Here is a 20,268-nt window from a genome sequence, read left to right as displayed (position 1 = left end):
TGAGAAATTACACAATTAAAATTAGGAGTGGTGATATAAAGACAATTATTTGAGCTTGGATAAAAGGCAATGAGTAAAACTTAAATTCCTACCACATTATCTAGTCCTTCAATGTGAAGAGTAATGTTCTTTGCATTCTTGTTGGAACTGTTAAGGAAAAGTTGTGCTTTGAACTTTTAATTGGATACTTCTGGAGTAACTGTTTGGCTGATACGAGGAGTATTCAGCGCATTTGTATTTCTCTTGCTAGAAGTTGAAAACAATCATTGGGATCACATCTACAGGAAAAGTAGTAAGAATTATCTAGTTTCTTTCCTACTAGAGCCTTTTTGTTGCTACAGGCAAGTCGCATCTTAGGCGCATTTAACATGCGCGAATTTAGCTTTGCGCGGTCGGCAAAAACGGGGGGGAAAAAGAAAAACAATATAAAAACTGCACCTGTAGTGCTTGTGAGTCTGCCCGCCATTGAACTCGAGTGTTTCACTATACGCGGTTTTCGCTTTACGTGCTAACCGCGGAACGGAACCCCCGCGTAAGATGAGACTTGCCTGTACATTGAATTTTGAATTAAGGTAGACCAGTCTGGGTGAGTTAGTGGTGGACAACACCGACACACCAGTTTAATAAGGCCACATTTGCTTCCTCTCCTATAATATCACAGTGAGGCTATTCTATTCAGGAGACATCTGGGGTAATTTTGCCCATTGCAGACTTAAAGGCAGGATCTTGCAAATTTTCTCTCTAGGCACCAACTCAAAGATCCTGTCAGTGTTTATTTTGCATTCAGCTCCCCAATCTTCTTGGGGGGGAAAAAGCAAAATGGCCAGTACTATGCAGCTCTTTTGCTTACTGGAAACTTTCTTCAATTCTTTCTGCCCTATAGAATCCAGCTGCTTTGGGAGTTGCCCCTGCCCCAAACCCCACCCCAACTAGCTTGGGCAGGCCTGAGCCATAAACTGCTCTGCTGCTACTACCCCCTTTAACCATTACTGGTGGCTTGCTAGCTTTGATTTGCCATATCCCAAAGCAGCTTTTGAAATGCTGTCAACAGTTGAACTGGAGGCTGCAGTAGTCTTCAGCCTACCCTTGCTTACTGCCACGTTTGGAAACATCTCCCATCTTAACTATGGTGCCCACAACTTAGCTCAGGGGTGGGCAAACTTTTTGGTCCGAGGGCCACATCTGGATATGGAAATTGTATTGGGGGTTGGAGTGCAGTAGGGGGTGAGGGCTCCAGCTGGGGGTGCAGGTGGTGGGGCTGGGGATGAGGGGTTGGGGGTGCAGGAGGGTGCTCTGGGCTGGGACCGAGGGGTTTGAGGGCAGGAGGGGGATCAGGGCTGGGGAAGGGGGTTTAGGGCAAGGGAAGGGGTCGGGGTGCAGTCTCTGGGCGGTGCTTACCTCAAGCAGCTCCCAGAAGCAGTGGCATATCCCCCATCCAGCTCCTACACGGAGGCGCAGCCAGGCAGCTCTGCACGCTGCCCCGTCTGCAGGCATCGTCCCTGCAGTTCCCTTTGGCCACAGTTCCCAGCCAATAGAAGGTGCGGGAGTGGCGCTTGGGACGGTGGCAGCGTGCGGAGCCCTGTGGCTGCCCCTATGTGTAGGAGCTGGAGGGGGGGACATACCGCTGCTTCCAGGAGCCACGCAGAGCAGGGAAAGCCCCCAACCCCGCTCCCCGGCTGGAGCGCCAGAGCAAGGCAAGCCCCAAACCCTGCTCCCCGGAGGGAGCTTGAGGGCCGGATTAAAATGTCTGGAGGGCCAGATGTGGCCCCTGGGCCATAGTTTGCCCACCCCGGCTTAGCTAGGACAGTTTTTGATAAGAATTCTTTATTCTGGTCTGCGTCTTGTCTTCTAGTAGCAGTGATGTCTTGTCATCTTTAGCAGAAGAGGGAGGAGATGCAGTGGTCTCTCTCTCACTCTTTACTTCAGTGTACGGAGACTGCTGAAGCCACATTCAGCTTCAGGTGTAATGTGTCTGCTTCCACCTCACATGGAAGCTGCATGCTCCATCTGAGGCTAGTTTGCAATTCCCTTTCTGGCTCTTCTTCCCATTCTTCTGGATAAAAGGGAGGAGGATTTTCTGTTTAATTGTATCTCCCTAGCCAACTGAATAAGAGAGAAGAAAATCTCCCCTGGCTGTACCATTGACCAGAATAGCAATGGATGACAGCTTTTGGGCATAGGTTGCTTCTAAGGCCCTGCGCTCCTGTCTGAACCCAGGAAGAAATCACACTCAATACTCTGCTCTCTTCCACTTGATTTCATTCAAAGACACTTTGATCTTGAAGCTAAGTAAACTGATTTTCTGCCCTTTTATGGGGTGTAAATTATCTTGCTGCTACTTTGTTTACTTTAAAAGAATTCTTTTCTTCTGTCCCTCCAATCATTTCCTTGCACATTTTTCAGTTTTAGGCATATAGAGACAATATATATGATATGATGCTGGTGTCCACTAAACACCAGTCTGCAATAATGATCACCAGCTTCCTCATTTATTACAGGTCAGATGACTCAGCTCATGAATTCAATACTTTGAAGATTAAAAATAATGAAATAGCTAATCTTATATACAAAGATGCTGAGATGCCTTGCCCACTTTCCAGAAGTGTCTAAATTCTAACACTTGATAAGTCCACCCACATTTAACATCCAGTCCCTTTTCCTAGCCATATCCTCACTAATATAACTTTACCCCTTCCCCATCCTAACTCTAATTTATTCCTTAAAATTGACATAAGAACCTTGATGTTCATTTCCTTTTAACGTCTTAAAGTTTTCATTCACAAATTGAAACTGGAGCCTAGTGTATTTCAAGTATTAAAACTTATGCTTTGTTCTTTAAAATACATGAGTGAGTTTAAAATGCTAGAATTTGAAAGAATGCCATGGATTTTATTTTTTGTGTGTGTGTTAATCCTGGTCATAGCTCAGAAGTTGCAAACTCAGACTTATTACCTTTTCTTCAAGTTCTCCAACCTTTCAGTCATGCCACAGTTGTTTGTCATACAGTAGAACGCCGTATTAAGAACACCTTGGGAATGGAGGTTGTTCATAACTGAAATGTTCGTAACTCTGAACAAAACATTATGGTTCTTTCAAAAGTTTACAATTGAACATTGACTTAATACAGCGTTGAAACTTTACTATGCAGAAGTAAAGTTATACTTTCCCTTTTTTTTTTTACTAGTTTACATTTAATAGTACTGTACTGTATTTGCCTTGGGGGGGGGGGGGGGGGGAGGAGAGGAGAGGGTCTCTGCTGTTGCCTGATTGTGTACTTCCAATTCCAACGAGGTGTGTGGTTGACTGGTCAGTTGTAACTCTTATGTTCATAACTATGTAATTACATAATTGGAAGAACATTCTGAAAGAAAATGAAGTGCCTGCAAAAGTGATGGAAAATATTTTGAATACTAACAGTTTGCAAACAAAGGTTTTTACTTAAGAGTGGCAATGTGGACAATGTAGAATTTCTTTATACCGTAAAATTTGAAATTCAGCTTGTTACAGGAGTCAGATTGGAGAAATAAAGTTCTGGTGCTTTGACTAACTAACCAATAACACTTATGCAGCAGGGTGACATTTGTTTAATAGTAATTTACTAAATTAACGGTCTATGCAAGAGGTTAAGTGATGCAAGAATGACTGAGTGGGAAGGTTCCATGCTGTCACTGATAGAGAAATTTCTGGACCTCATGGGTGTCGCCTTTCTCCAGTCATTCATGCTAGCATATAACAAGTAAGCATCTGATGAGGGGCAGAAGAAAGAGACCTGCCTTATCCAGACCCAAGTTTAAATGACAGGCGGGCAGAACCGTTGACCTGATAAATACTGCAATAGGTATTGCATGAGAACATGGCTTCAAAATCAGCTCCAGGAAATAGTGGTTGATTTCTTCCCCTACCCAACTTCTTCCATATACAAATAGAGGTGAAAGATTATAAAATGAGAAAAAAAGATGATGAGAATGAAGCATCTAAGCACAATGTGCAACTACCTCCAGTTGCTGTCTTTCAGAAGTATAAGTTCCTTATTACATCCTTGTTAGAACACCAGATCAAAACAAACGTTACAAAATTGAAGCCTCCCTGCTGAGCTAAATACCAGAAGATTTTAAAAAGGCAATTTATTTGCTAGTGACAAGAATATTTCCTCTCTCATCCAAGATCTTCGTTATGCATCACAAATTAAAGGGGATTAATCCTGTCTAAGAAAACAAAGTGTTACATGGCCTTGTAAATCACTAAGAAAGCTGAGAAGTTCTCAAACAAGGAATTTTTTTTATACAAACTTCCACATCTTCTCAAAGCCATAAATAGAAAAGTGTTTCTAGGTTATACTCTCCAAGTGCCATTGATGGCAGCAGTTGCTATGGATTGCTCCCATCAGGGCACATAGTTGGAAGCAGAAAGGCAGTACGGTAAGGAACTGAGTGAGCATTGAAAGGATTGCACTAGGAATGAAGAATATTTTCACAAAGTAGTACACAAGTTATATGCAGCAGTACCATCAATGAGGCACACAATCTCATTCTTCCCAACAAAAGCATACTGTCTTCATCAGAAACTAACATCTAGTAACAGCCAAGGCCAGTTTTAATTATCTGTGGATTATATGTTTTGGTAAATAGCTGACTTTTTTTTTTTAAAAAAAGTGACATGTCAGGAACCGGGGCATCTGACTATACAAAAGAAACGCGAAACTTTTCTATACACGAAGTGCCAGGAAATGCACAAAGCAAAATGCATAAGTTATGCATTTAAATGCCAGCGCCAGTAACGTGACTTGTAACTGGCAGCCAAAGACATTCCAGAGGGACTGGATTAAGTTCCCGCTCCCCTTTTAATACAGGGAGGTGGGCCGAAAGTGGCTCACACACGCACGTGCCAGGTTCCTGACTTTGGGCTTGACAACTCCCCCTCCCCTAGCCGCGCCGTTCCGGCTCCACAGCCCCGAGGGCAGCGCGGCACAGCGGGCAGCCGCTCCCGGACACCGTCCCGTGGCGAACAGCGGCTGCCAGGGCAGGCTCGCTGAGCTCGGCGGCACGTGGCAACGGCAGCGGCACCCGCTTCCCTCTCAGAGGAAGAACGTACTGGGTTCGGCCGACGCAGGAGAGCGCCCCGCTCCCCCTCCACGCGCGCTTTCCTATTGGTTCAGCATTCGAATCCTCGCTTTCTGCCACGCCCCTAGCCCTTGGTGGGTCGATTTGTGCGTCACGCCCCCATCCGCTTTACCCAATGGGCCGTGCGAGGCGCTAATTTTGATTTGATTTTGCAGCGCCCTAGCGCTGGGGTGAGGAAGGGGCGGGGGCCCCGGGAAGGACCTCGTGAAGCCTGAGGAGCGCGAGCCTGAGTAAGAGGGGAGGGGGCCGCACATGTCGCGTCACGCGCCTAGCGTCAATCCCCTCCGCGGGCGAGCGCTGTAACCGTTGAAGGGGACGTGGCGGCGGCGGCGCTGGGGGAAGGCGGGACGCGTCACGCTGGGTTGGGGGTTATTTAGGGTTTGCTCTTTGCGGGGTTCCTGGGCCACAGCCGATGGGCGGGGCTGCGTGACGTGTCGGCCTTGGGCGCCCCGGCGGTCTCGCTGCTCCCGCTCTGGAGCGGGGCCGGGTTCGTTCGTGTAGGGGGCAGCGGCCCCGTCCTAGTGACCGCCCGCACCTCTCTCGGGGTTCGGCTCGGCGGACCCGGCGATCCCACCGAGCTGGGTCGCAAGCGCCTTGCGGGCCGTTCCCTCCGCCTGGCCCGGGGACCGGCCTGTCGGAGTCAGTGGGGCTCCCAGCGCTCCCTGAAAACCCAGGGGCGGAGGCCCTCGTCTGGCGGAGCTGTCGTGTTGCCAGTTGGGGATTTATTGGGGCACCTCGTTCACAACGCCTCCGTACAGAATAAAGTCTAGTCCTCGGGCAGCTCAGTGAGAGCTTCTTGTTCTTCGCTAGCAAACAAAGCGGGGGCTTTTATGAATTCAGTAAAAGTAACCACATTTCACAGAACTTCCGAGTAGCTTTTCCATTACCACTATTTCCCATTTCTTTAAAAAGGAAACCGTTGATAAATCATGGGAAGAGAGAGGTCCTCCAATTGCATCTAAAACAATGGACTGTTCTTTATTTTTCAAATATTGCTGATTTTAAAACAAGATCCAGGACTAAGATCAGTGGGTCTCAAGTGAGTTCAGTATATTTAGGGGTCTAGCATTTGATGTTCTGGCTTCTCAGCTGCCTTGGGGCTTGAATCTGTTCTCACTGTGGTCAATGGTGATAGAAGTAAACCCTTAGTGTGTGGAGAAGTCTGAGCAGGAGTTTGTCTTGAAGTGATGCTCTCTTCTATTTGCAGCTGTAGAAAAGGGTATCCTGAACTTTTCTGGGATATATATGAAACTAATGTTTATTACCAACTTTTGAATTCTCAGACTGCTCTGTAAATGGCTCTACTACTGAATCTCATAAGGCAACTGCTAGAATACTTTGGTGTACCAGCTGATCAGGTAAACTGATATTACTAGTGATGATCCATTGGTTTGCTGCTTAAGTTCATGGTTGTCTGGTAAGCATGAGTGAGGATAGGTGAGTGCGTGTGCTGTGTTAGGAGATTTCTGTTGGTGTGTGCCGGTGGTGTATGAGGGATGTGTGCTGCAGTAAGGGGTGATATGTTCTTGGGGTTATTGCATAATTTATACACATACCAGTAACCCTACGTGTACATTTAACTATAGTGGTATAATTATTCTGGTAAACTTCCTTCTGTAGACAAGCCATAAGGCCCATCTGATGATTTTACTTGTCTGTTACATTTTGCCTTCATATATTAACTGGCATGTAAAGACTTCCAAATAACAATTAATTCCATATTTTATAGACCCTGATCACGAGAGGTGCTGTGCACATACAGTTCCTATGGATTTCAATAGACATTACAGGGACTCACCATCTTTGGATCAGGACCATAATGCTAAGAAAACCTAATGTGTCAGACTGTTATGCAACTCTTTTTGGTGTATATTACACTGAAAATGTCCAGCACTAATTGTAGCACCACAAGTTTTAACCTCAAAGAACTTATGTTTGCTCAGCATTTCTCAGATCTATGTGCAAACGTAAATAATGTGGTAGTAAAAATGCCACCACCTGTTCTACACCACTGTTGCTACTGGTGGAACTGCACTAGTGCTACACCAACTGTAGGAAAAGTGCTAGTGTAGACAAGGTTACACTGACTAACTTGTTTTGTTTTTTGTTTAAAGTTCTCTGGTTTGACAGTAGCTTTTTCTTTTGGCAGTTCATACCAAGGTGGGAAGCTCATATAGACAATAGCAGCATTGTCCGTATGATTGAAACATGTCTTCCTTCAACCCCCTTCTCAAGAAGGCACTTTCAGCAGGTATATGCTATCATAAGGAAATGTCAGGTGAAAGTATCTTAAACTTTTTTTTATGATTTCCCCACCCATTTTTGCTAGCAGTGGTTTGTGTATCCAGATACAGCCTATATTGACTCATTCGTTCTGGGTCGTCCTTTGTTCTCCAACAGATCTTCTAGATACCCTCCTGTCTAGGAGGTGTAATTAGTTTCACCCCCTATTGGTTTTCATGTAGAATGTCCTGGCACATCACCACGTACATCCCAGAAACTTGAAAACTGGTCCAGGAAGAGAGATCCTCCTGAGGCCATTTCTGAACCCTTGCTCCCTTAGGATAGCAAACATTTTTGTAGACCAATCTAAGTATGTAATGGTCAGATCACATATGGTACGATCTCTTAATGATTTTGAAAAAATATAAATGTTTGTACCATTGAGTTAAAAACCCAGATTTCTTTTGTTTAACTTTTAGATTATATCAGTTTGGCAAAGTAAGGAATATGGATCTACGCGAAGCATTGTTCGTAGACTTGGGACAGTTCTTTCTTTAGAACCTTGTCCAAGACCTCACTTTCAGGTGAGTGGGTTATTGCTACTCTTAACATTTAATTATTTAAGCAAGAAGTCTCACGTTAAATTTAACAATGGCTTTCCTAATCTTTTTATCTTTCATGACTATGGTACACTACATCTTTTCTGTTCAATGACTTTCACTTATCTAATACTGAGTCCCTCTTATTTGAGGAAGTTTTATTGTTAAACCCAAATTCTTTACTTTGCAGAGGCCTGACTTTTTTTTTTTTTTTTTTTTTAGATGGTCCAAGACCTGAATTCTTTGGATTATGACGAACGAAGTACAACACCAAATCCTGTAGTTCCATCTCTTGGTGATATTCTGAGGGTGGTAAATGATGAGGGAGAATCTTTTGCTAGATTTAGGCAAGTAAATGCTCTGTGCTTATTTTGGTAGGAATGACTCAGGTCCTGTAGCCTGTGATACTGGCAATTGTCTAAACCTTTCTGGGCCCTAGCAAAATTGACACTTTAGAAGTTAGCTCTTTCTCTTGATTTCCCCCCCCCCAGCAATTCTTGCCTACCCTTTAGCTAGCATTATATAGCATACACATAGATTGGAGGATTCCCAGACTTTGAGCTCTTTCCTCCCTGTTATTATACAGTGCCAGGAATGTAGCTGGCACTTGCACATTGTGCTTTCATTCACAGCCTTTGGGGGTGGGGTGAACGTTGATGGAATCTAATCCTAACACTCCGTGAGATTATCACCTCTAACCTCTTATTTTTGGGTAATGAACACTATCCTTTTTTTGCAGAGGAGAACACTGGGACAGAAATATTAAAGGGTCCCTGTTAACTCAAAATCAGTTTTGTTAATTTTTTACCCATTGCTGTTACCAGTAAACCTCTGAGATTACGATAACTGAAAGAAAAGTTTTAAGTATTTTAAAAGTTTGTTTGCCTTGTATATAGGCTGTTTCACCATTTCTTCTTTCATTTAATTTTTTCTGCTTTCATGCAGTCCAAAAGGAAGATAATTACTAAAATAGGAAAATGTAATTTGTAAAACAACAAATATTGTTGCGAAACTTGGACAGGCATAGCACATGAAGTTTAACTTTAAAATAATTAATAGACACAAAATTGACTGTGTCCCTTTTAAATGACTTTTACCGAAGGTCACAGAGGAAGTGGATATTTCAGAGCTAGAACTTAGTTGTTTATGCTGCTTAGTGTGCTCAGACGACTAACCCACAGCTCAATTAACATTTGGTATTTTTATTGGATATTGCAAATCTAGTTTTTATATTGCATGGGTTTGTCTTCTTCTGATCTTGTTGTTTGTTGGTGTGAAACTACAAGAAGAAGTAGGGAGATCTGAATTGGCTGGTATGTTTTGCTTTTTTGGGGGGTTAGAAGGAATATTGGAGTTCTAATGTCTCTTTTTACCACAATACTTAAGCTGTTAATGATGTTACGTTGCCTCTGTACTACAAAAACTGAGAGAATTGCACAAATCATAGAAAAAGAGAATAATTGTTATGATCTGGCAATTTAGTTATTAGAAATGGCTCAGTAGGTGATCATATGACTTTCTCGGACAGTTACACACAGAGCTATATATGTTATACAGTAAATGGGACCTAATTGCCAAAGAAAAGAGGAGCTTGTAGCCAGCTTTAGTGGTTTATCTCCCCAGTTTCTTGGGTCTTGACTGTGTTATTCTCGAGGCTGCCTCATTCATCAGCCTACTCGTATAGTTTCCCCATTCTAACTGCTCTAGGTCCATGGAATACTTGAAGGGAGCATGCATTGTAATCCAAATTAACTTCTTGCTGGGTAATCTGGAGAGCAAGAGAAAACTGCAGGTAGATCCTGGTAGGGCAGGGAGACAGAAGGCAAAATGTTACATGCCTGACTAAAGTGAAATGATGAATTCCATGACATCTTGGGGAAAATGCCAGATTCCTTGGCTGGAAAACCCACTGGGCCCTGATTGAGATAAATGAAGCAGGTCTCACCATTTAAGGTTTTTATTTCAGGCTATCTACTCAAGCAGGTGACAGATTATCAGTTTATACTCACTTAATGTTTTGTAGTTATCTGCCATAAAGGCTACAATGTGTGTCTAGTATTCCCCGCAGTGCAGCTATCTTGTCCCTGAACCCATATGCTTCTTCTGGGGCTACTAACACTCTTGGGAGTCCTAGCTGGGTGTGTCTCATCACCTTCTACACCCATTTCACTTCCTTGTTTGTGCATCTAAATTTATAGCTGCCCCCTTCCTGATTGTATCTAGGCAGAAAGTGCTCTTTGTTCCCCCTTTTTACAACCCAATCATTCAGCATAACCATTGTGTAATGGTCAATCTCTGCTCCTGAGTAAATTGCCCAAGTATTCTAAAAAGTGCATTTTCAAGGGGTTTTTCTTCTTATTGGTGATAAACTTGATAACCGTTTTTTAAAAATTGAATACTTAAAAATGCAAAATTTAGTGCTTATCAAACAATGTAATGCAAAATGGCTTGTGAAAGAGATGAAGCTCTGAAACATTAAAGCCTAATATCATTGTCAATGGTGTTTCATAACTTCAATTTCTTGTGCCAGTAACTTACAAAATGCATTTCTACCCTAATTATTTTCCCTGTGGGGGGCATGAAATTGTTGCTACTCAGTTGAAACTTTTAAAAGTTTATATTTTTATATTTTAGGGCTGAATCAAGGGGAAAGGAAATAATTACAGTTGACCATGATGTATCTCCAGCTATAGTTTCCTTGCCAACTGTTCTAAAAAATAGAGCAGAGAAAGAAAATCTTGTGAATGAAGAAGCAATTAAAAAAATTTCTGCACTTGAAAATGAGTTAACCCTTCTTCGTGCCCAGATTGCTGCAATTGTTGCAGTGCAAGGATCAAGAAATAGTAATCAATCAAGTACGCTTGTTTTTGTTTATACTACAGTCTTTAAACTTTGAGCTTTCCTTTGTTTTATGCCCATAGTACTTATCCCGTGATTTACTTTTTATCTAAATTTCTGTGAATTAAGTGAAAAGTATTTTGAATGCAGGATTGTTTTTGTCTGTCTCTATTTCTTACATTCATAAATTAATTTTTTTTCACTCTCCTCACTTTGTGGACAGTTCATCACCTTCAAGTTGGAGTTGATTTAAATCATCTTTTTTTCTGGTGAAGCCCACAAGAGTATGTGTATCATTCTGCACTGTCACCTGGGAGAGTGCCTGGGCCACCATTTCGATAGCTTCACCCTTTGGGTGAGCAAGGAGCAACCCTATATTTAGCCTGCCTAGCACTCTGCATTATAAAAGATTCTTCTGACCTTTTTTGTTCTAACATCTAAATTGTTTGTAGCAAGACTTTATAATGTGACAGGGGAAAGGCCCTTGGGCCAGAGGGTTTTTCTTGGTCTTGTGGAATTCTGTATAGGTTTAGCTGAGTTATAAACTCTTTAATTACCATTTCCCTTGTACTTAGTAAAATTTTAGGTGTGCTGCCAAAATAACTGAAACATTCTAAAGAGCTGGAGCCATGTCTCAACAGCAACACGTTCTGTACTGGGTATGCCTGGGAGCTACTATATCAATGAGAATTGTGCAGGTGGAAGGAGAGACCGGTTGGGGCTTGTTTGTATGCATTATGATATTCTTTTTAATTACATGGCCACATATGGCTTTTCCCCAACAGGACCCCTGCCTCGTTCAGTGCACAGGCTGGATGTACAAATGGACAGAATTAAGGTTGCATAGACCTCTTAAATCTGGCATTTCCTAAGTTTTGAGTGCTTGATTTTTGAAACCTAAATAACTTTCGCTTAACAGGTTTTTTTTTTTTTCTTTCCTTTTTATGTAATTATTTCTGGTAGCACCATGTTGTGCTAGGTGTTCGACGTTTTAAGAAAAAATAGTCCTTCCCAGATTAGGATCTTGCAATATAGCTCAGACACCTTGGACTTGGCTTGATCTTCTCAAACTTTCAAATACTAGTAACGCGTTCTCTTAATTAAAAAAATAATAATACTTATTTTCTTTGATAGGTTCAGATGTCTTGAATTCATTTGGCATTCCAAGTGGTTCTTTCCCAGTGCCAGCAATGACTTCTACTCCATTGTTCACCGCACCAGATCACTTTGTAATTCCTCCACCTCCCCCACTTCCCTCCATAGCACCATCTGGCTTTGAAGCCAGTAATTCAGCAATTGAACTTATTAAACAACGTCGTGCTGCAAGTAAGACCAGCTCAACAACTGTTGACAAAACTGAACACCAGAAGACCCAGGGTGTTCTTAGTATGATGGATGTTTTGAAGGATATAAACAAAATCCGACTGCGAACTATTGAGAAGTAAGTTGATTTTAAATGTAAACCAAAAATATGCGAACACCACAGTATTTAGGGAGCAGCAGATAACGCTGGGGTGAAAACCTGTTTAATGGACAGGTGCTCCTGACAACTGCCTGAGATGATAGAATCATAGGACTGAAAGGATCCTCGAGAGGTCTTTGAGTTCCCTGCACTCAAGGCAGGGCTAAGTATTATCTGACTATCCCTGACAGGTGTTTGTCTAACCTACTCTTAAAAATCTCCAATGACAGAGATTCCACAACCTCCCTAGACAATTTATTCCAGTGCTTAACTACCCTGACAGGAAGTTTTTCCTAATGTACAACGTAACCTGCCCTTGCTGCAATTTAAGCCTATTGCTTCTTATCCTATCCTCAGAGGTTAAGGAGAACAATTTTTCTCCCTCCTCCTTCTAACAACCTTTATGTACTTGAAAACTGTTATCCTATTCCCTTTCTGTCTTCTCTTCTCCAGACTAACCAAACCCATTTTTTTTCCAATCTTCCCTCATAAGTCATGTTTTCCATTTTTGTTGCTCTTCTCTGGTTTCTCCAATTTGTCCACATCTTTCCTGAAATGTGGTGCCCAGAACAGCACACACTACTCCAGTGGAGGCCTAATCAGCACAGAGTAGAGCGGAAGAATTACTTTTTGTCTTGCTTACAGCACTCCTGCTAATATATCCCAGAATAATGTTTGCTTTTTTTTTTTTTTTTTTTTTTTTTTTGCAACAGTGTTGCATTGTTGACTCATATTTAGTTTGTGATCCCTTTCTGTAGTACTCCTCCTTAGGCAGTCATTTCCCATTTTGTATATATGCAACTGATTGTTCCTTCCTAAGTGGAGTACTTTGCATTTGTCCTTATTGAATTTCATCCTGTTTACTTCAGACCATTTCTTTAGTTTGTCCAGATCATTTTGAATTTTAATCCTATCCTCCAAAGCACTTGCATCCTCTCCCAGCTTGGTATTGTCTGCAAACTTTATAAGTGTACTCTCTGTGCCTTTATCTAAATCATTGATGAAGATATTGAACAGAACCGGACCCAGAACTGATCCCTGTGGGACCCCACTTCATATACCCTTCTAACTTGACTGTGAACCAGTGATAACTACTCACTGGGAACAGTTTTCCAACCAATTATGCACTCACCTTGTAGTAGCTCCATCTAGGTTGTATTTCCCTAGTTTATGAGAGGGTCATGCAAGACCGTATCAAAAGCCTTATTAAAGTCAAGGTATACCACATCTACTGCTTCTCCCCTATCCACAAGGCTTGTTAGGCATGTAGTTTGTCATTTAACACTTTCCTAAGGGTACATCTACACAGCAAAACTCCTTCCCCCCCCCACCCCCCCCACACACATGGGCAGTGAGTCTCAGACCCAGTGTCAATTGATTCAGGCTTGCACTATGGAGCTAAAAATAGCAGTATAGATATTCCTGCTCAGGCTCTGAGACCCTCCTTCCTTGCCGTGTCTCGGCCTGGGCTCCAGCCTGAGTGGGAATGTCTACTCTGCCATTTATAGCTCTGTAGCACAAGCCCCACGAGCCTGCCCCATTTGACCTGGGCTCTGACACTCACTGCCACTGTTTTGGGTTTTTTGTTTTGTTTTGTTTTTTGTCCTGTAGATGTACCCTGAGAGATTTTGAGCAGGCAATTTTTCCCAAGAGTGCTGCATCTTCACTGCCTAGAGTATCAAGTGAAAATATATTACATACAAAAGCAAAGCATTGTCTAATTTAAAACTGTAGTCTCCTGCATAGGTCGGTCAATCTTTTGTCTCCTGTTTGGTTTTTTTGTGATTGGGGCTATTTGGAGTTCACTTACAAAATCAGCTAAACGTGCAGGAAAACAGATCTGAACAAACAAACTTTTGAGTTCATTGTAAAAGGACAACTCCTTGGGGAAATATTGGAAAACTAACAGTACATCCAAAATACATTAATTCTAACTTTGAAGTCTTCAAACATGTATAATGCACGTGTCTATTTTAACTGAAGATTTTACTGAACCTAGACCCAAGTCCTTTAGTTTGGTACAAATAATTTTTAATTTTTACATGGTTTTGGTCAAAATGCGAAACTTATGTGATTACAGAACATATGATTATTAAATATTTGTGTGACTGATATCCTGTGTTCAGAGCCAAACTGCTCTTTTAGATGCGATACACAGGAAACTAAATAAACACATTTACTGAACTAGAATAAAAATATACTCCTAAGGAAGTAGGATAATGTCTGTTTAGAGATCACTATTGAGGAAAAAAATTTAGTGTGTATATATAAGAACAGAGGGTGAAATCCTGGCCCAAGTCAATGAGTGTTGTCAATTGGGCCAGGATTTCACCGAGCATATTGTACCAAGTGTTTATTAAAAGGCCCTTTTTTAAAAATTTCATATCTGGAAATAACTGGCACAAATAATTGTGGGCAGATTTTCTAGTATAGCAGATTTTAATAAGGCTTTACGTGCCTTCAGTATGTGATTTCACCACATAAGTACTAGGGGCCAGATTCACAAAGGTGCTTAGGCTCCTAAAGAGGCAGTTAGAAGCCTATGCCCAACATTTCACCACCACTAACATTCTCAAAACTACTGCTCAGTTGCTGCCTAACCCTGTATGCACCTAAATCCCTTAAGGACCTAAGTTTCTGTTGCTCAAACTGCCTAAGCCCTGACACTGCCCTGCATCAACTGAGCTTCTGGGAGCCCTCTTGCACACCTAACCCCAGCGGGATTCTCGCATTAGGTGTCTTCCCCCCCCCCCCCATCTATCTCACTTGGAGGGCCTGATCTGGTCCACACAAAAGGCAGCCGGGGCAAGCAGATCAGGAATTTTTGTGGCTGGCTGACTGATTCAGAATACCCAGTGGTTCAGGCACTCACCTGGGATGTCACAGACCTGGGTTCAAGTCCCTGGTCCAAATCCGGCAGAGTCGGGATTTGAACTTGGGTTTCCAGTATACGAGGTGAGTTCCCTAACCACTGACCTTTTTGGCTGTGTGTGTGGGTGGGGGGAATCTCTTTGATATTTCACAGGAAAGGGTTGACCTCATTCAAGAGCCTAACTCCAAGAGAGGGTTCACGACTGAGAATCCCAAGCAGAGATTGGTGACTTCCTTTGGCCAGTCACTCTGGCACGTGAGGCCCAGATCAACGAGGGTTAGACTCCTAATTCCCTTTGTGCATCTGGGCCCAAAGCCCCATTACTTTCCTTGGCATTTCACTCCTGGCTAGCTTAGGCATCTCCCTGCTCAGCTTGCTGGCTTCTGAGAATCCCTTTCTTACTATCTAACTCTCCTATACAATGCGTGGGGAGCCTAGGTGCCTAACTTGAGGCTGTAAATTCCACTGGGTGGCAGGTTGCCTAGAAGTTAGTCATTGCAATGTCTAAAGTCCCTTTCTAGTTCCAAATGCTATAAATTAAACTTTCAATTCCATTTGCAAACCTACAAACTGTATCCACAATCTTTGAGCACGAACTTGTGGGCAGAGCTGAGGTTCTCTGAAAAATCAGGGCTGATTTACTCAGTGCTTTGGATTCATAAATAATACATGACTGGCTTTCAAATAGATATTTTAATAGTGTTTCTAACTTCAAGTTTGGAAGTTTAGATACACACTTGAGAACAAAACCAACCACTGATGCATGTGTGCCAATTTAGCATCCAGTTGCTGGTTGTGGATATTTTGTTGAAGTGTCCTTGTTTGCAAATGGGCCCTTGTGTGGCTGACTGGATGAACATGTATATTTGCAAGTTTAATTTTTAACTGACGTCTTGCATCAGACCATATTACTTTATTATTGTAAAGTCTTTTGAGAAACTTTACAACTTTTTGTTAATCTTTATAAAAACTCATGAAGGTCCAGTGTTTTAACTGAAAACAAATAGGGACGGTGGAGTACTTTATGAGCATTAAATTAACTTTCCCCCGATTCATAGATTCTAAGGCCAGAAGGGAATATTGTGACAGACCATAATTGATACAGCGGTATCTGGCAGTACAATGGAGACCTCTTTTTAAAATTGTATTTTTATAGGCCTGCCACAATATTCTAATACCTGAATAAGGAAATAATATCAGAGGTATTATGAACAACTTAAGTATTTGCTGTGACTGTAGGCAGGGGATTTTTCTCAGTATTGTTGCATTTACTTTTATTCATGTTTGGTCATGGGTAAGCCATTTCAGAATACAGTAAGCTATATTACTTGCTAAGTTATGTTTCTATAACCTGAATGGTATGTGAAGCTGGTCTAAGGTGTAGAGCACACTAGGATAATGTAATTACTGTCCAGGACCAGCATTAAGTTTTCATGGACTGGACACAGTTTGTCTTTGTTCTTTGTAGGTCACCTGGCGGTACACCTCTTCCTAAGACAAGAAAAAGGAGGAGTTCACAGTGGGATCCAGCAGCTCTAATAGCTCAGGCTCTAAAGCAGAAATTTGCACATCAAAATGGCAATGATTCATTGGACAAAGAAAACAGATCTTGTGACTCCTCCCCGTTTTCCAGTCCAGAAGCCCCTCTGGTAAGCTCTTATTTACTCTCTCACTCCCCAAAAAACCCAAACAAAAATCCCTCATCGTGCTTCCCATTGCTTACACTATCAGGGAATGTTGGTGGTCTCGAGACTCTGGAATCATGGAAAACCAGTGAGTGAATGGCATGGCTTGTCAGTGGAATTAACTGTCATGGAACACTGAAGAGAAGAGAGTGGAACTGTGAACAGATAGGGGCTTAGTTTGTTTAAAATCTTAAAATTTGTGGAAAATGGGCAGAACATCTGATAATGTGACTAGAGGAAAGCTTGACTAGATGCTCCAAGTGAGAGAGAGAATACAAGGGCTAACAGAACCAACACTTCTATTAAAACAAGATGATTGATCAAACATGAGAAATGACCTGATAATAACTACAAGCATGCATGTATTGAAAAAGTGTTCCTCATTAGCATTACTGATTTTTCATCTTTAAAAACCAAGAATGCAGAGAGATGTCTGACAAACCTATGTCATTTGCTCAAAAAATAAAAAATAAAAATACAGTGATAGATTAGAGAATCCTGTGGGGGGGAGGAGAGAGAGAGAGACACACACGCCCACCCACCCCCTCCATGCTGGGTAAAGGGGCTACAGTGGTGTAAAAAAAATCATCATTCCCCTGCTGCAGGGACTGTGGAAGATGGCCATAAGCCGTACCGTAGGACCCTTAGTAAGTACTGGCAATAGGAGCTGTGCTGTAGGTAGGGGGGCTGCGTTGGGGGGAGTGCTGCACAGATTGTGAGCAGTATTTCTGCCCATAAAGCAGCCTGCAGAGGCTAACATAACTTAGCCAAGCCCGTAGGGGGCTTTGTGTTATGTCAGGGCCTGTCTAGCCACTGGAGTAGCTCAGGATTAGGAGGGCACAAAAGTGTTTTAAAGCCAGTATAGTGCTTCCACCACCTACTGCCCTCTTTCTCTTGGCCTGCAAATTCTGTGCAGTGCCTGTTAGAGGTGCATTATAGAATCTCACCTTTGATGTATTGGTGTTCAGCAACCTTATTTTAAATCTCATTTTGAAAAATATCTAATGCAGTTCCAAAGTATGTTGTGCAACATTAGAAATTCTGTTGCAGCCATCATCATATTCATCGTTGGTTGACTGAAGAAAGGGCTGATGTTCCACTTTTCCAGTGAAGACTGTCTATATTTATGTCTTCTACCATAAAAGTGTGTTTTTGAAATTTGCAGGGAATATGAGGAAAATTTAATATCAAAATAGTCTGCATTTTACACAACTGTACAGCTAAGTGTTAAATTTATAAACACAATTGAACAAGATTAGAGATACAATGGTTGCAGTCTCAATAAAAATTTAGGATGATTAAATAAAATAAAAACTGGAACTACACAGACAAAATCTGCATTATATTTCTGAGATACTACAGATCCCTTCCATTAAGTCAGTGGTTCTCAAATTTTAGTACTGGTGACCCCTTTCACATAGCAAGCCACTGAGTGTGACCCCCTTTATAAATTCAAAACACTTTTTTTTTTTTTTTTTTAAATATATTTAACACCATTATAAATGCTGGAGGCAAAGCGGGGTTTGGGGCGGAGGCTGACAGCTCACGACCCCCCATGTAATGACCTCATGACCCCCTCAGGGGTCCCGACCCCCAGTTTGAGAACCCCTGCATTAAGTAATCAAAATGATTGATCCCAAATACAAAAGTCACAGAACTGGTTGATCCCAGAAAAGGTTGTGTCAAATTGTTGGAAAACTGTGAAAGTAAGTTAATGGAAGATGACTGAACTCAATTTGTCAACTTTTAAGACCTGTTGTCCAACCAGCTTGTCCATCAACTGCTTGTGTGTGAGGGGGCACACATCTGCACTGCTCTATTCAAAAATTTTTTGCTGCTAAAAAAGGAAATAAGTTGTTGAGTTTATCTATATCTAAGGTCAGATACAAAAGCAATGGTAGGCCTTTTTATTTAGACTGGGGACTTCAAGCTTTTTGTTTTTAACAGTGTGAATGTTCTTTTGTGTTTTGAGTAAATACTTACACATATGAAAGGGTTTGTTCATGTACGTAGTTTTAACTTGACAAAACATTTATGGGTTTCATTTTTCCCAGGCTGGGGGAAACTCCAACAGCCCTTCCAGCCTGCAGTATCTTTATGTTGAAAATTTTATTCTTTCCCTGTTGAGTATTCTTAGACATTTTATAGAATTAAAATTATTATTATTATTATTATTTTTTTTTTTTAGGTTGGACGTCACATTTTGAAGCCGAATTCAAAGAACAACCTCATAAAAGCTGAGGAAGTAACACAGGTATCAACAGCAAAAGCAAGGGTACATATTTAACTGGTGGCGCTGTGTGGAAAAACCCAACAACTGGCATGCTTATGAGTTGCAGGACCATTTCAGGAACAATTTCATAAAATGTGTACACTGGGATGTGTACACTCCCATGCCCCAGGAGCTATGGTTTATAAAACTACCTCTTTTGATTTGAGCGTCCCAACAGCCAAGCTCGTCAGTGTGTTGTCTGCTTATAAAAAAATACTTTATTGGCATTTATTACTTTATAGCTGCAGACCAGAATGTTTGAAGATAACTTTTTAGATACTCTGAATGGGAAGCAGATCATATAAAAAAGACTGGATGTTTCTCAGTGTGGAGGCTGAAGTATACATGGGAGTGTGGAAACAAAATATTAATAGCTCAGGAAATTAAGTTTTAAGTGAAGTAGGTATGTACTATGTAATCAATATTAATATTGTCTCTCATCGAGAGGGTAGCAGGTCTCCCTGAGCTTCATCATAGCTTCCTAAAGCAACTCAGCATTCCATGTGCAAACAATCTCTTAACTTATTCTGGATCAGCAGAGAAGTCCTGCTTACTATGAGTGATGGTACTTGCCTTGTTTTAATTAAGTCAGATATGAACTGTGTGTTAACTGCCTGCAATGAGAAAAATTTGTGTTCTGTAGCAAAAAAGGCTCTGGAGAGACTTCTGCTTGCACAAGCTTAGTCTAAATTCATTATGTAAATAAACATTCATTGACTATGGTGTCTTTCCCTTTTTGCTTCCGTATTTTAGGTCAACATTTTGTTGTTTTGTACATAGTTTATAAAATAAATTTCCCTTTTATGTCACTGAAGGTGTTGTCCTGTACATCATTTGCAAATTCATTGTTTTGGGTTGGTTTTTTTATTTCTTGTGTTGTCACAGTTTTTAAAAGATTTGGTCAACTTTTTTATTAAATCAAGCATGCCCTCTAATAGACAACGAAAAGGGGAAAAGTAGATCTAAAATATAATCTCTCTCTCCTACTAGAATATTGGGGGAGGGAACCTATTAGTCATAAATTAAATACCAAGCATACCTTATTGAAAGTGGGAGAAGTTCTTCAAGTTTTTTGTTTGCAGATATGCCAGTGCCAGTCTTCAGTGCCCAAGTGGACTTAGTTCCACCTGAAGCTGGGTGAAGCACAGAAACTGCCTCACTAGCCTGTGTAGGGTGAGCAGACCTCTGGTTCATGGT

At 41.6% G+C, this 20,268-nt stretch overlaps 1 protein-coding gene across 1 annotated transcript; it reads left to right on the top strand.

Annotated features, from left to right (window-relative positions):
• Positions 1 to 6,415: 6,415 nt before the first annotated feature.
• Positions 6,416 to 19,086, top strand: MTFR2 (mitochondrial fission regulator 2). The gene is made up of 8 exons (XM_065402168.1): positions 6,416 to 6,478; positions 7,270 to 7,371; positions 7,823 to 7,927; positions 8,165 to 8,289; positions 10,577 to 10,797; positions 11,915 to 12,221; positions 16,583 to 16,763; positions 18,988 to 19,086. The coding sequence occupies exons 1-8, from the start codon at positions 6,416 to 6,418 to the stop codon at positions 19,084 to 19,086; spliced, it is 1,203 nt and encodes a 400-aa protein (XP_065258240.1).
• The last annotated feature ends 1,182 nt before the right edge of the window (positions 19,087 to 20,268 follow it).

This window comes from Emys orbicularis, chromosome 3 (genome assembly GCF_028017835.1).
Source record: "Emys orbicularis isolate rEmyOrb1 chromosome 3, rEmyOrb1.hap1, whole genome shotgun sequence".
Classification (NCBI taxonomy): Eukaryota; Metazoa; Chordata; order Testudines; family Emydidae; genus Emys; species Emys orbicularis.
The sequence above is the reverse complement of the archived record's forward strand: the minus strand, read 5'-3'. Positions and strand labels throughout refer to the sequence as shown.

What these genes read in the sequence shown, in the direction of transcription:
- MTFR2 (XM_065402168.1), top strand. Translation starts at nt 6,416, where the DNA reads ATGGCTCTACTACTGAATCTCATAAGGCAACTGCTAGAATACTTTGGT. An exon ending in CAAGAAGGCACTTTCAGCAG is followed by an intron (nt 7,372 to 7,822) that starts GTATATGCTATC and finishes TTTAACTTTTAG; the next exon opens with ATTATATCAGTTTGGCAAAG. An exon ending in CGACTGCGAACTATTGAGAA is followed by an intron (nt 12,222 to 16,582) that starts GTAAGTTGATTT and finishes TGTTCTTTGTAG; the next exon opens with GTCACCTGGCGGTACACCTC.